Here is a 14836-nt window from a genome sequence, read left to right on the forward strand (position 1 = left end):
TCAAAGTGCTAACAGCAGTTTAAACATTATGGATGTCCAGATATTTAATTATTTCTCTACACCTTTTTGCAGCTCTTTACTTGTTCATGGGTTTCGATTAGCAATGAAGAAAAAAGTACCAGTGTTACCTATTATTCAGCTGACAAGACTTGGGGGGGTAGGGGGGGAACCCAAAAGAAATAAGAATTAGTTTCAGCAAAATATACACATGAACACCAGCAGACCCTTACCGTTCCTGTAGTTAACCACAAATTGCAGTCTCAGTAGCCAGTCTAAACTTTAGATGGGGAAACACTATTGACTGCAAGCAACAAATCTTAGAAATCAAACTCCAGGAGTACAAAACATTAAATTTTATTTAATCAAATATAAGGCTTGAGGAAAAAAAAAAATATATACTGAAAGTCACTCAGAAAAGCCATCTCAGAAGACAGAACCTCCCCTTCCACTGGCTGAACAATGTTCAAGCTGCATGATCAACCACAGGTGGCAGGGAGAAGGGAAAGGAAATGATGGAATAGGGAGACAAAAACCAAAACCAAGTTCTATGTATGAGCCAATCATCACATCAACCTCAGTGGACTGGAGGTACAAGTTTATCCACATGGCACCACACAAGGATCACCAAAACAAAACCTGCTGGGAAGAAATACTGAGGTTTTCGGAGGCAATCGAAGCTCCTTTGTCTCTGTACTTGTTTTTAGGGTTTATATTCATCCTCCTCTTCCCATACAAGGAAGCTGTGCCCCAAGTGCAGGCATATTAATAAAAACAAAAGGGCAGTTGTACTGTCATATATATTGACAAAGAAATACACTGCTTCACACAAATAGATTGTGCTTATTTCTGAGCAATAAAAGTGATCACACTGAAGTTTCCTTTCCAGTCTAGTTATTCAAGTCTGATCTCATATTCGATATAATTAAAACTCATTTCCATTGTATTATTTGAGGAGTCGTTCCAAATGTAACCACTGAAATCTCAACACCAACAATTTATCAAACCTCTCCTCGTGAGATCATTGAATTGCTTCTCCTTCAAGGCTTTAGAGGCAGGTTCACACTCAACTGCTTTTGCTGATAAGACTTTTCTTAAACCATAACTTAAATCTTTAACCATGAAGTCACTTCAGGTCCACAGAGAAGGTGCCAGACATAAAGTTTTAAGAAAGTATTTCCATTCCAAGTCCAAAATTACATTAACCATACATACAACCAATAGGGGTGCACTTCAAAATGCCTTGGGGTATACCAACCTAGAGCGCTAGGGTTTTAAAAGTAACACAGAGCAAGGGCAGAGAAATTTATCCTCAGTGAAAACAAATCACTGCATGAATTTATAGATCCTCAAACAGGTTGAACTTGCTCTCCTGAATTCACTTCTCAGTAACTGCAGCATTGATGATACAAAGCTGGTGCTAATATAGAAACACAGAATCATAGAATAATTAGGGTTGGACCTTAAGATCATCAATAGTTCCAACCCCCCTGTCATGGCCAGGGACACCTCACACTAAACCATGTCACCCAAGGATTCACCCAACCTGGCCTTGAACACCGCCAGGGATGGAGCATTCACAACCCCCCTGGGCAACCCATTCCAGTGCCTTGCCACCCTCACAGTAAAGAACTTCGTCCTTTTAGCTAATCTAAACTTACCCTGTTTAAGTTATAACCCGTTAGCCCTTCTCTTATCACTACGGTTCCTAATGAAGAGTCCCTCCCCAGCATCCCTATAGGCCCCCTTCAGGTACTGGAAGGCTGCTATGAGGTCTCCATACAGCCTTCTCTTCTCCAGGCTGAACAGCCCCAACTTTCTCAGCCTGTCTTCTTATGGGAGGTGCTCCAGTCCCCTGATCATCCTCATGGCCCTCCTCTGGACTTGTTCCAACAGATCCATGTCCTTTTTATGTTGATCACACCAGAACTGCACACAATACTCCAGGCAGGGTCTCATGAGAGCAGAGTAGAGGAGCATGACCACCTCCTTTGACCTGCTGGTCACACTCCTTTTGAGGCAGCCCAGGATACAGTTGGATTTCTGGGCTGTGAGAGCACACTGCCAGCTCATGTTTAGTTTTCATTGACCAGCACCCCCAGGTCCTTCTCTGCAGGGCTGCTCTGAATCTCTTCTCTGCTCAGCCTGTAGCTGTGCCTGGGATTGCTCCGACCCAGGTGTAGGACCTTGCACTTGCTATGGTTAAACTTCGTAAGGTTGGCATCAGCCTACCTCACAAGTGTGTCAAGGTCCCTCTGGATGGCATTCCTTCCCTCCAGCATACCAAGCCACACAGCTTGATGTCATCGGCAAACTTGCTGAGGGTACACTCAACCCCACTGTCCATGTCACCAAAGATGTTGAACAAGACCGGTCCCAACACTGATCCCTGAGGGACACCACTTGTTGCTGGTCTCCAGCTGGACACTGAGCCATTAACCAACAACTCTTTGCATGCAGCCGCCCAGCCAGTTCTTTATCCACCGAGTGGTCCATCCATCAAATTAATATGGCCAAAGCTGGTAAGAACACACTGGAAAGACAACACTTCCATTAAATCTGTTTTGCATACAAACAGTACTTCAAAATGAAACCAAGTATTCATTTGTCTACAGGCAATTTGGCAAGATTTGCAGGCACTAGAATTCTGATCTGTGATGCTGGTTCTTGTCAGTAGCTAATTTCAGTGCATGAATTCCACAGGTATCTTTGACACCATGATGATTTTTCCCAACTGCTGAAATTACTTCACAGCATTAGGAGCTTTCTGTGTCAAAAACTGGCAAAGGGAAACATGCTCCCTATATGCAATTTTCAAGGCAATGTTTTATGAATAAGAAGTTACAAATAGAAAACATTCTTCTCAATTTTTACATACATCAGATTATTACACATAGCCTTAACAGAATAAATTGGTTGATGAGGTGTTGTAAAGTTTCAAGCACCAGAGTTTAAAGCAAAGGCTGCTGGACATGGCTTTGCTGCTTGCAAAGTAGCAGTAACAGCAGCAATTTTTTGCCTGCTCCTAATGGACTAGATTTAACAAACAAGGAACACAGACCTCAAATTCAAGGTTCTACAGAAGAAATGCTTCTTGCTTTCCCCTCAGTGATCTACTGCTATTGTTTTCTTGTTGTATATCAAACCTAAATAAAAATAAATGACAGTGCACTTCTAGCATTTTCTTTAATGTTTTCAGATGACTAATAGCAGTGCTCTCTGTTACTGTAGGGAAATCAGCCATCCTTAGACAAGCTTCCTTTTCCTGTTGTGTCTCAATCACTAGCCAGAAAAAGAACTGTGAAAGCTGAACTGAAGTATATGAGAAACATAGCATTGTCTGTGAAGTGCTTCAGAAATTAAAAGCTGGAAGAGCATCCTGACAATCAGTACAGATACTAAGATTCTTACTGTTGATCAGCTTTTGCCAGTGAAATGTTTGTTGATACATGCATAATAGGAAAAAGGACATTGGAGAGAGATTTAAAAGTTTGGCTTCCTAAAAAAGCTATATACTTTGGAAATACAAGTATTAAATCCTTCAGGTAGACTACATGTAGTAAAATACTATAAAAATATATACTTTTTTTTTTAATTTACACAGTGTTAGGCACTGTAAATAAACCTGGCTCTCCCTGAAAAAACTGGGTGTCACAGGAAGAGTAAACAATGTTAGCTATATGGCCCACAGAAAACCTGACAGCTACTTCCAAGAATTTTTCAGTCACATAATTCTATCTTAAAGTTAAAAATACTATGCCAAAATCTTTTACAGAAGACTGGAACTCCTACTGGACTACAGATCCATCTACTGAAACCCCAAGAAGGTATGATGGGAAAGAGATAGTAGTTTTCTTCTCATAAAAATAAGGGGGGGGGGGAAATGAAATTACTTCAGCAGTAGTTCAGTTTGATGTAAAAGATTACTGTGAAGAAATCATTCTGGATTGCTATTGTGACTAGAACTGTGTATCGGAATACAAGCAGAACTGACAATTCGATAGCTTTACAGAAGATTAAAAAAATTCAACAACTATAACCTTTTAGTAAATATGTGTTTTCTCATGAAAAACAGATTTCAGTAAGGATCAATGCCGAATTGAAATGTTTTTCATCAGTCTTGACATTAACAGTTAGGACTTCTGAAGATCAATATAGCAGTTGTAAGAAAAAAAATGGAGGTAAGGGCAAAAACCCATGAACATGCGGTTCATAGCATAGCATGGTTGCTACCTACTGAAGCAAGTTGCATTTTGAAATTTCTGCAGGCAGAACTTCTAAATGATATTACCAATCAATAAAAAGCTAAGCATTTTTAAGGAATTTTTTTCTCTATATAAATAAAGAATATTTAAAATTTTTTAGACAGGAAACAGCATCAAGGATTCGCACCCCTTGCTGGAAGATTTCTAACATCTAATGCTACAGATAGTAAGATTTTTTCCCCACTTGAAAAAGGGCTTGCATTTTCAAAACAGCATGGGTTACTCAAACTCTGATGCTGAGCACAAGTTCCTGCTCCTGAGACATCTACACAATTCCCAATCAAACAGAAATACCCTTACTTCTGTACAACTGAAAATCATTTCAAGAACTAGACAATTCATGACTTTTTTCTTTTGCCAACTTCCAGTACCATTACAATTATGGTTGCTGGGTATCTTGCCAAAAATGACTGCATGAGTCTACCGTAGACATTAAAATGATTTCAACATTCTGAAGAAATCAGCACACTTTTCTAAAAGATTACATTTTGAGACTGATGACAGCTGGGAGAGAAAACAGAAGGGTCTTCACAGTAATCTTTCAAGGAAAGAGTTTACAGCAGTTTCATGACTCGTTGCTACAATCCTCAAAATATGTTCCACCAGTATCTTGAGAAATTCCATTTCTTCCTCAGAGATCAATGCTGGTGCACTGAGTCGTCTTGTCAGAAAAAAGGGTAGACAGGTGTGTGTTCAGAGATCTTGTTTTTGTACCAGCTTCTAACAAAAAAGCATGAGCTGGGCAAAATCCACATAAGGCTTTTAACAGGAGTATTTCATGGCCTGTGTATCTCTTCCTCCTTGGTGTCCAACCAGTAACTATAAAATACACTTTTTTTGCTTTTATATTCAGAAGGCATTACCTGCCTTTACAGCTTCAATGTCAGATATCAATGTCCTGGCTAGGAAAATCCCAAAAATCTAAAACACAAACAAAAAACAAACAAAAAAAAACATTTGTGAGATGAAGCACTTGTAATATACCAGCCTGCAAGATGTTTGTTTGCAGGTTCAGATATAATTTCATAGCTAGGAACATCCATCAAAGCACAGCTATTACTAAAAAGTAATAAGGGCAGCAGAATCTTGCAGGAAATAAAATTTCTGAGAAAAAGATACTTTCATGTAACACTTCAGAAGCATTCATAATAATAAGCTTCTTGACGCCCTAGAGCTGGAAGAAATCCACTTAGCCAAGTTTGAGTCTTATAACACTTACACTTAGGTGTCGCTAAAGCTACAAATCTGGCATTTTCATTTGTTCTGCAACTCTAAATAACCAAGTCAATTTCTGAACAATTTTTTAAAATGCATATAAACCGAACACCTGTACTAACATGAAATACTTGTCACAAAGAATAGTGAGAGATGTCCCAGATTATTCTGAGACATTGAAATTTGAAGTTTTAACATTCACTCAAGTTCTCAGGGAAATCTTCCTTTATAAATTTAAGATATATCCATAACTCAGCATATTTCCTGAAACAGCATTAAAAAACTACAGACTGGAGTGAAGTTTTGGAAAAGCCAAGAAGATTTTTTATATAAGTAGTCAGGTTATGTCTAACTCTCAGTCTCACAATGGAATAGTTTAATGCACAAGAAAGACTCAATCTGGAAAGACAAGTGACTGTGAAAGTGCTTTCCCAGAGACTCAGGACATGAAAAAGAATAACAAGAAGTTATTGTCAGTCAACACACTGCCAAAAGATGTGAATTTGTATCTTGAACATCTTCCTAACTAAAGGTGTTGCTCTCAGGACAGCATCTCTCAAAGCCAAGGAAACATGTAATTAGATGGTAATAAAATACTAAAAACTCAGCAACAGAGGGCAGTATTGCCATGGTCGAGAAAAGGTATTTTGCCAGCACTACATTGTTTTCAGTCAAATGGAAAATACATTTTGTAGTAGGCCAACAACTTAGTTATTTCCCACCTTAGTGGTACCATATAAAAAAAATTTAGGTAAACATACACAGCTGCCTTAAATGAAAGCAGGATCCTCTTTGAAAGAGGTAATCCGATATGTTTTACTGGGAATTTTTGGTTCTTTGATGTACCAAGCACCAACAAAAGTACTGGAAGAAGCCACAGCAGCTTCATCTGGTTCTGCTAATATCATGTTTGCATCCTGTTCACCAATTTCCCTGCTCTCATGGTCTCAACTTTTTTTGAGCAGTATGCTATACATCACAGCCAGCTGAGTGGTAGTTTTAACATGGGCAGTACTGTATTTCAATCATTTCACATTTGTGATAGAAGGCTATAGGTCAGAGCTACTGGAACAGATGACCAGATCTCCCTTGCCTCAGGGAACACTGAAACATAAGAAGTATTGTATCACATTATGTAATAATTATATATTAGCAATATGCTAACAATATAAAATCATAATATGATTTATGGATTATAATAACACTGTACTTCTACAGTGACCTTCATTGCTTTGAGGAATATAATTTCAACAGAATTAGTTGATATCAGGAATTCTCACTCTAAGTCCCCATTTTTTCACTCTAAGTCCCGTTTTTCTTTGCCATATTATTCTCATACCTACAAAAAAATCCTGTGTCAAACTATTAACTCTATGTTTACCATTATTACATTTCCCTTTATCAGGTCTGTATCTGCAAACTTGATTTTTTTTTTTTCAAAGTAGTATACCAAAAGCAACTAACCTGGAGCAGTGAGATGGCTATGAAGACACCCGCAACAATGTAGATATTTCGGGGTAACCAAGCCTCAAGGGCAAGAATACATCCTTTGACAAAAATCTGATCATCCCATTGACTCTTGCTCTGAATGTAGAGAGGAAGAATATCACTTCTCTGCTCAAGTTTATTATAAGAACAATCACATGATATAGGTAGACAATTTGTCACTTATGCAGTAATGTTTTTAACTAGACTCTAGAAATACATGTATGCCCAGATTAAATCAGGGAATGTCAGACACTGGCATTATTATCTTTCTGCAAATCCTGTTATTAGAATACTCTACAATTAGCAGATAATGGAATTCAGAGTTAGACTATTATAACTAATAACTGAAATGCACATTTGAAATGTAACTCCTAACCCTTTTTGAAACACACCCTTCCCTTTATTCATTCCATCACTTATTTTCTCCACCCTCTCGCATTAGAGGTTTACTTGCAGTATGAGGCACAGTCAATTAGTTCCCAGAATTTTAAGCTGACATAACTATCAGCAATTTCACCATTTTCATGATTTTTCTTATGCAAGCACAGAATGACAGACAAGACCCCAATACCTTACCTTCTTTCTGATATCATAGCCACACTGTGTATTCACAACTTTTTGCTGCAAAGCAAGAGAGATTTAAAATAAATCAGCTGAATTCTACTCACTTCTGTTTACAGAAATTTATTTTAGATTTCACAGACAAACAAATCAGGACTGTCAGAGCCAAACATTCTAAGAAGTATTTTTACTAAAAATGAGCAAAGCACTAATAGAATATAAGAAAAGTAATGACTAAGCAGAGTTGTATAAACACAGGAAAATATCCTCCACCAGAAATCCTAGCTGTTTCTATCTTGGCTATCAACTAGCAAGGACTTTTTAACATAAAGCATAGCAAATGTACTGCCAGCATACAAGTAACACATTTGCATTTCCAAGATCAGGTTCATTTAGGTATCACACATAACACCTAAACACTGAGGTAACAATAAAGATACCAGGCTGATTCATTTATACCTGCAGTGAAGACACATGCCTTACAATTCCAACGTTTCAAGTGGTATACAACTTGCTATTCCAATCAGTTAAAATAAGTAACAGCTGCAAGCTACTTGAGCCCCCTCAGTTGATAGTTCAGGCTCACATATAACCCAGCTCCAAGATATACCTAGTCATGAAGACAAAATATTCCAGCTGCAGATCCCAAGTAGGAAGACCACAAACACCTTCCGAATCACAACCCTACACAACCCAATGACAATATTCATCTCCAAAGATGCAAAGACATTCCATTTAAGACTTACTGTTTTCTCTGCATGAGCTTTATGAAAACTTACGTACTACACAATTATAGCACAATTCAAACAATGCATAGTGATTTATACTGAACTATTAGGAGTAAATCTCATCTTAAGAAGATTTAACCACATTTATGTCTCCTTAAATACAGCAATGGAACAGTACTGATCCAAATTAAAGTAGAAAATAATTACTGGGAAATCTGAACATGGAATATTTCCCTGACAAAGTCTTTCCTTAGCTGATTTCCAAGGCAATCAAAAGCCTCAGAATAACCTACCACGGGTTATCTATTCCGCACAAAGACTTCTGGACCAACTTTGAGCTGTAACTATTCCTACTAATACTGTCAAGCATTATATGTTAGTCCTACCTCCACATTCTGGCTTCCACTGAAAAGGTTAGATTCCTGAAGTTTAGTAAACAGATCTCACCTAAATCTTGGCAAAATCATAGAATTTACCCAACATGCTTTAAACTGAGACTGTGCATAAGCACTTTATTAGTTGCTGATAAACAACCAGCAAATAGTTACTCGTGTTTCTCTGGCAGAGGGGTGTTGTTATATTAACTAGGGCAAGCACTGCTTAGACAGTGCTTTCAGGTCCTTACAAACAAGGCAGAAGACAGAAATTCAAGGAATTAACACATTAGGGTAGGGGAATAAAAATCAGCCACTCAAGACATGGAAGAAGGTGTTGCCACATTTGGACTCTATAAAGTATAGAACAGAAACGTGAAAAGAGTTTATATGCACAAGAGTAATTTTTGATCATTCAGGAGACTTTTTCCAGTCATCACACTTTATCCAGGAAGTGCTTCCTTTCATAACTCTCCAACAACATCGGAGCAATACAAAACCAGGAAACAACTTACTGCAGGATCAGGTATACAACAGGAAAAAGGAACACCACACTTCTCACGACTTTTGCTTTCACTGCTGCAGTTAAAATATATGTTAAAGTCCCAGTCATCTGGCCCTTGGGCACCACAGCAATGGTTCTGTAACAGATAAACAAACTCTTAGCATTTGGGGATATTTTAGAGACAATTTATCTACTGAAGACATTCTCCGGAATGATTCTTGCTTATCATCTTCACTTCCTCTAACGCTGCACAGAATTAACAGCAGCATCAGAGTAAAACATTAGTAATCAATAAAGTAGTTCTATGAAATCAAAGCAATACATTTGGCATAGTGCTCCTGGAAATAGGTGTCAGTGTGACAGGCAGAATCATAAAAATTATCACTTCAGAGGTAATTGCTAGATGCAATCAGTGAACATCCATAAACGGTGCAACAAAGTAGTTTAACAAATGTTTTCTACCCCATTGTTTCCAAGTCTACCAAATCAGAAAAATTATAAAAAAAAAAATTTCTTTAAATTTGCAACCCCATCTTTAAATCTTCACGTTTACTGTAAAAACACAGATTCAAGCACTTAAGAACATACTTTGTTCCTTTTAAATCAGAAGGTTTTCATATCCAAATGAATTAGCTGGTAAAGTCTCACTAGCCCAAAGGTCAGTCAATTTTAGGTAATGAAACCTATGTGAAATACTTTTTAACAGTGTAATGCAGTTATCACGATTTGCAGTTTGGTGAAATCACACCATTACAAGGAATGTTCAATTTCTTGAACTAATGAAAGCTAGTTTCTTATTAGGTTAAGCCTTATAGCTTACTAGCCTGGATATTTGAGGACACAAATCTTTCTCTAGAACTTGAGTACTTGAAATGTTATACCATCACACAGATTTTCCTGGTACTTCATTAAGTTCCATGCTCTTGAGATACCACTAGAATCTTTCCTCTGCCCAGCACCCATCTTCACAAAACTAATATCAATCTAACTGCCTGTAAGACCACAAAAACTTGAAGCTAGTAAATGGATTCACAATTTATCAAATTGTGACAGCAACAGATGCAGACAGCTGTTTTTGTAAAGTTTTCACAGTGTATATATAACTAAGGAGAGCTGAACAGAAACAGTCATCTACCATAAAGAAAGCAGAAGAGGTTTGTTCTTGTCTTTCTAGTCCCTCCTCCCTGACACATCTGCACTGTTGTAAAGAAGACATGCAACCACCAAAAGCATGTTAATCTAATTCCATAAGGTACAGACTATGAGGTCATTTACAGGCCTGAAAGCAATAAAGTTAGCCAGAGCAGGAAGCTGCCTACAAAAATCTCTCAGGGTCCCAAGGCACACACTGAGAAGAGAGCAAGTCAGCCTAAGAAGCACAGCTTCTTAAAAGATGGGCTTCACTGAGGCACTTGAACTCACTGCTCCATCTTGCTGTTCAGCCCCTGCAGAACTACACCTGCTTATCCACACTGCATCCTTCCTTCCTCAGTACTTTCACATATGAATCAATGGCCGGCCAATGGAGAGATTTTCTGGTCCTTCCTTTTTCAGGCTTATTAGCATGTTAGTCTGGCTACTGAACTCTTCTTAGTATGCTCAGCCTTTTATTTTCATTGAAAAGTATTTAATTGGAGTTCAACTGTAAATCAGCTTAGTATATTAGCCTGGATGACTATACTGAAACTAGGCGAACAAAGAACAACAGAGTGGGCAACACTGAGGAAATTACTGGTGGTGATCATGGCCAGGAGGAGCCCTACCTTACAAAAAGGTACCCTTAGCACCAAAAGCTAAAGCAAAACAGCACTGAAATCCAACCACGTAGATTAATCAGAGGATGCTTCCATAACAATGCACAGAAGACTGAATGAACAGGACGGGTAACCTGCTGGCAATATACAGCTAACTGTTGTGATTTAACCCCAGCAGGCAACCAAGTACTACACAACCGCTGTGCACAATTTTCTCAGGATAGTGTTTTTGTTCCTCACCTCTTAAACTGGTGCAACACTGATAAGAACAGGGGAGCAAGTGAAGAAGGTCAAAGACAGATGGATGCTTGGTAGAGCTTTCATACTGACAGAACAGCATTGTCTCTTAGAATATCTTGCCTCCCTGATGCTTTCAGTGCAAAAAGAACAAACCAGCATGTCTGTAACATGGCACTATTAACTACAGGATATGATAAAACTGTAACAAAAAGGAAAACTTCAAAATCTATATACTCTCCTAGAACACATAAGACTAGTGATAGGATATGAACTTACAATTTTCTGCAGCGAATCAATGAGGTTCTGGAGGTCAATATCATCTCGGTAGGATTTAATGTTATTCTCAAAGAATTCTTTGACCCTGTCCCTCACCCAGTCCTGGAACAGGAAAGCCAGAACTGCCACTGCCACCTCCAGCAGGAATATAAACACAATTGCTCCACAGAACTGTAAAAATAAAAGGCACAAATTAGAAAATATCCATTCATTTTGAATGCATTCCTACTCCAACTCCACCAGAAAATAGACACAGAGAATTAGGTTAAAATTCTGACTCACTACAAATACTACGAGAACACAGCCTGTTAAAATGAGAATACAATGTAAAGAAACACCCAAGAGGGAGACTTGTCTTTATTTTGGTCTCCTAAACTCGACAGTAAAATAAGCACCACACCACAGTCATTATACACAGCAGTGATAATATTAATAAATAAGAACGTGCAAAGTACAGGGCTGAAGTAGTCTTGATGTTACTTCTTGAATTGTTTCCAGTTTTATATTTTTTTTGTTCAGCTCGTTTTCAGTTCTAAAGCAAACAAGCAGCCTCAGTATAAAAAAAAAAATAAAAAAAAAATTAAGAGATCTGACATTTGTCAAAGTCCCCATGTTTCGTCCATTTAGAAAAAAGAAAAAAATTTTAGGGGATTTTTTTTTTCTCCCTAAGCCACTATACTATTTCCTCTCAGCAACTCCTAATTCCTGCTCAGTTTGGAACACTGAGTATGTTCCAAACGTCATATTCTGTGATATTACATACACAATGTCAGATTCTGTTATACAATACTTTAACATCACCACTGTATAGCAGAATAAATAAAAAGGGAAGAAACACTTTCCAGGAAGGGGAAAATATATATATATATAGGTTTGGACCTACGCTGCTTTCATACCATTACTGAGAAGCTTGTTAGAGGACTAAGTTGTAACAAACATTGTGATACATTGTAACAATGTTCTAAAAATAAATTGAGTTTGCTATTAGTTCTTCGCCCATCATTCCCAACTTCCTCATACATAATCCACTCATATAAAGGTGTTACTTACAAACTTCAGAAGGCAGATGTTTTCTCTCAGTGCTCCTACACAACCAGCAAATCCCAAAGTAAACATCACTATTCCAACCACTAACACAAGCAACACTGGGTCCAGACCATGAAGACCAGTCACCTTTGTCAGATCAGACAATACACCCTGAAAGAGAAAAATAGGGTAGCAGAAAAAGGTGACCACTTTAAGCATGTACTTCTTCTGGATGTCCATGCTTTCCACATGACTCCAAACGAATTAGCTGCTAACCACTGAGCTTGCCAACAATTAATCCTCGTGGAAAATTCTTACTGTAACATGGTTACTGACAATGCCAATTTTCTTCACCATAGCAGAAGAAATATTAATGCAAAGGTATAGCTAATAATACTTTAAATAAGTAAAACCAGTGCAGTCTCAGTTTGCATTCTTCTAGGTCTATTGGCCAAACAAGCTTCCACAAGATGGGGCCAAAAGCTTGATATTATCACTGAATATTCATTCAGTTTCAAGGCAAAAGAATTACTGCTTTATATTAACCTGAAATGTATTAATCAGAAGGGCATTACGAAGCCTAAGAAAATTTAAGGAATTTTTTCCAATCCTTATGTTTTTGTGGCAGAAAGAGAGAGACATAAACTACAAAGCAGGTTTCGGCTGACATTTTAAGGGATGGGAACAAAACCTTATTTTAGTTTTCAAGGGAAGATTGATGGGGTTTTCTTTTGTCTCAACATTTTACTTATACCCCTTCTAGTGCTGAACAGTCTTAGAAATGCTCCTCCAAAATCTGGCAAAATAGAGAGTAAAGCTCAAATATTCCCATTTCATCCCAGATAAAATTCTTACACCAAAACCAGTTATCTATTCCATGTAAGATACTTCCAATTTTCCTAATTCAGCAACAATATTTTCTTCTTCACTATCCAGATACACCACTTATCTTGAAAAAATTCTCACCTACTAAGCCTGTCTGTCTAAATCTTAAGACAGAATTTCTAAATCTATGTAAACATAATGCTAACACAGTGAAGCCCTTATTTCTAGATTAGGTTTAAAAAAAAAAAATTAAGTTTATACACCAGCTACCATTAAAATCCCATCAAATACACATAACAAGCTTTTCAAGAAAAAAATATGTAAGCACATCCAGGCAGCCTTGCAATAGTATTAAGTTTTCGTCATACACTCATCAGCAATACATAGAACATTTAATAAGGAAATACTTTCCTTTTCAAATGGAGAAATAACAAAACACGCAATACAATATCCCATCATTACATGTCTGTTATCTTTTTAATAAAGTATATTCCAAAGCTGATTTTGTTTAGTGCAAGAGAAAGATATCAGCAAGACCCAAAGTAATTCATATAAGCAGTTTAATTCCATCAAGAGAAAGCAAATTCTTACCTAGCACAAATACCTGAGTAGCGTGAGTTAAGTTCAAAGAATATACATTCTACGAGAATACTTTGGAAAAAACTGTGTCACTTTCTATTTCAATACTTACTTAATAAAAATAATGTCGCCAAAATACACCACTAGAATAAAATGTGCACACAGAGAAACTTCAGGTGATGAAAACACACTGATTCTTTCAGAATTTGTTCTATAACAGATCTCGTTAAGACTTGCTGATTTGGCAACAGCAAGAAAATAAGGTTGTTTTTATCAAAACTGGTTGAAAGGATGAAAGTAAATAAATAAAAATTGAATTGTAGGATTTAGAATTGCCTTGCAATAGCTGCTGACTAACAGTTGAAACGGCCTATTAAAAATTGGTCACAGTTTATAGATATCACAGCATTCAAAGTCCTGGGAAGCAAAGACTTTTCTAGTTAGTGTCACCAGTAACACATTTCCATTCTCACAAACTATAACACAACTATCAACAGATAGCTATTAAACTTGGTCTTCTGGATTAATTGTGAGAGTCCTACCTAATCAAACCTTGTCTCAGAACCCAAAAATGAAGGAAGACATGCCAAGATTAGCTAGGCTAATATCTTTGTAGAACCCATACACTAAGAAACCAAACACTGTGACCAGGATATTGAAACTGTCACAACTATTTCCAGCCATCTCCTTTCCAACACAAACAGAAGCTTTTTTTCAGACAATCTCACTTGCTCAAGCAACATTTTTTGGAAGAAAGCTTCCTCTGATCAAAACATTTTATGAAGAACAGTTGGCAGGAACTGGGCTGTTATTCACCCTCAGATGTTGCTGAGTTCACAACAGTTTCTTCATGTTCATGTTTGATGTTTACAACATTCTCTTTTGCAAAGAAGGTCGTAGGGTGCTTTTTGCCCAACAGAAGATGCTAAGTGAAAAATCCTGAAGGAAGGAAGTAAACAAGAGAATTAATTCAGGGCACTATCTCATTCCACCGCACTCATTT

The 14836-nt window shown here is 37.5% G+C and overlaps 1 protein-coding gene across 2 annotated transcripts in view; it reads right to left on the minus strand.

Annotated features, from left to right (window-relative positions):
- Positions 1-2531: 2531 nt before the first annotated feature.
- Positions 2532-14836, minus strand: part of TSPAN14 (tetraspanin 14) — a 41097-nt gene continuing 28792 nt past the window's right edge. For both annotated transcript variants that reach the window (XM_061373784.1, XM_061373783.1), the window contains 6 exons: positions 12454-12600; positions 11404-11574; positions 9144-9269; positions 7542-7586; positions 6942-7061; positions 2532-5183 (listed from right to left, as the gene is read on the minus strand). In XM_061373784.1, the coding sequence (XP_061229768.1) occupies positions 5112-5183; positions 6942-7061; positions 7542-7586; positions 9144-9269; positions 11404-11574; positions 12454-12600 (681 nt within the window). In that variant the 3' untranslated portion in view covers positions 2532-5111. The remainder of the gene's footprint in view (positions 5184-6941; positions 7062-7541; positions 7587-9143; positions 9270-11403; positions 11575-12453; positions 12601-14836) is intronic.

Source organism: Neopsephotus bourkii, unplaced genomic scaffold (assembly GCF_033783945.1).
Source record: "Neopsephotus bourkii isolate Nb327-2 ecotype Australia unplaced genomic scaffold, CSIRO-AGI_Nbou_v1 NB_1634, whole genome shotgun sequence".
Lineage (NCBI taxonomy): Eukaryota > Metazoa > Chordata > Aves > Psittaciformes > Psittacidae > Neopsephotus > Neopsephotus bourkii.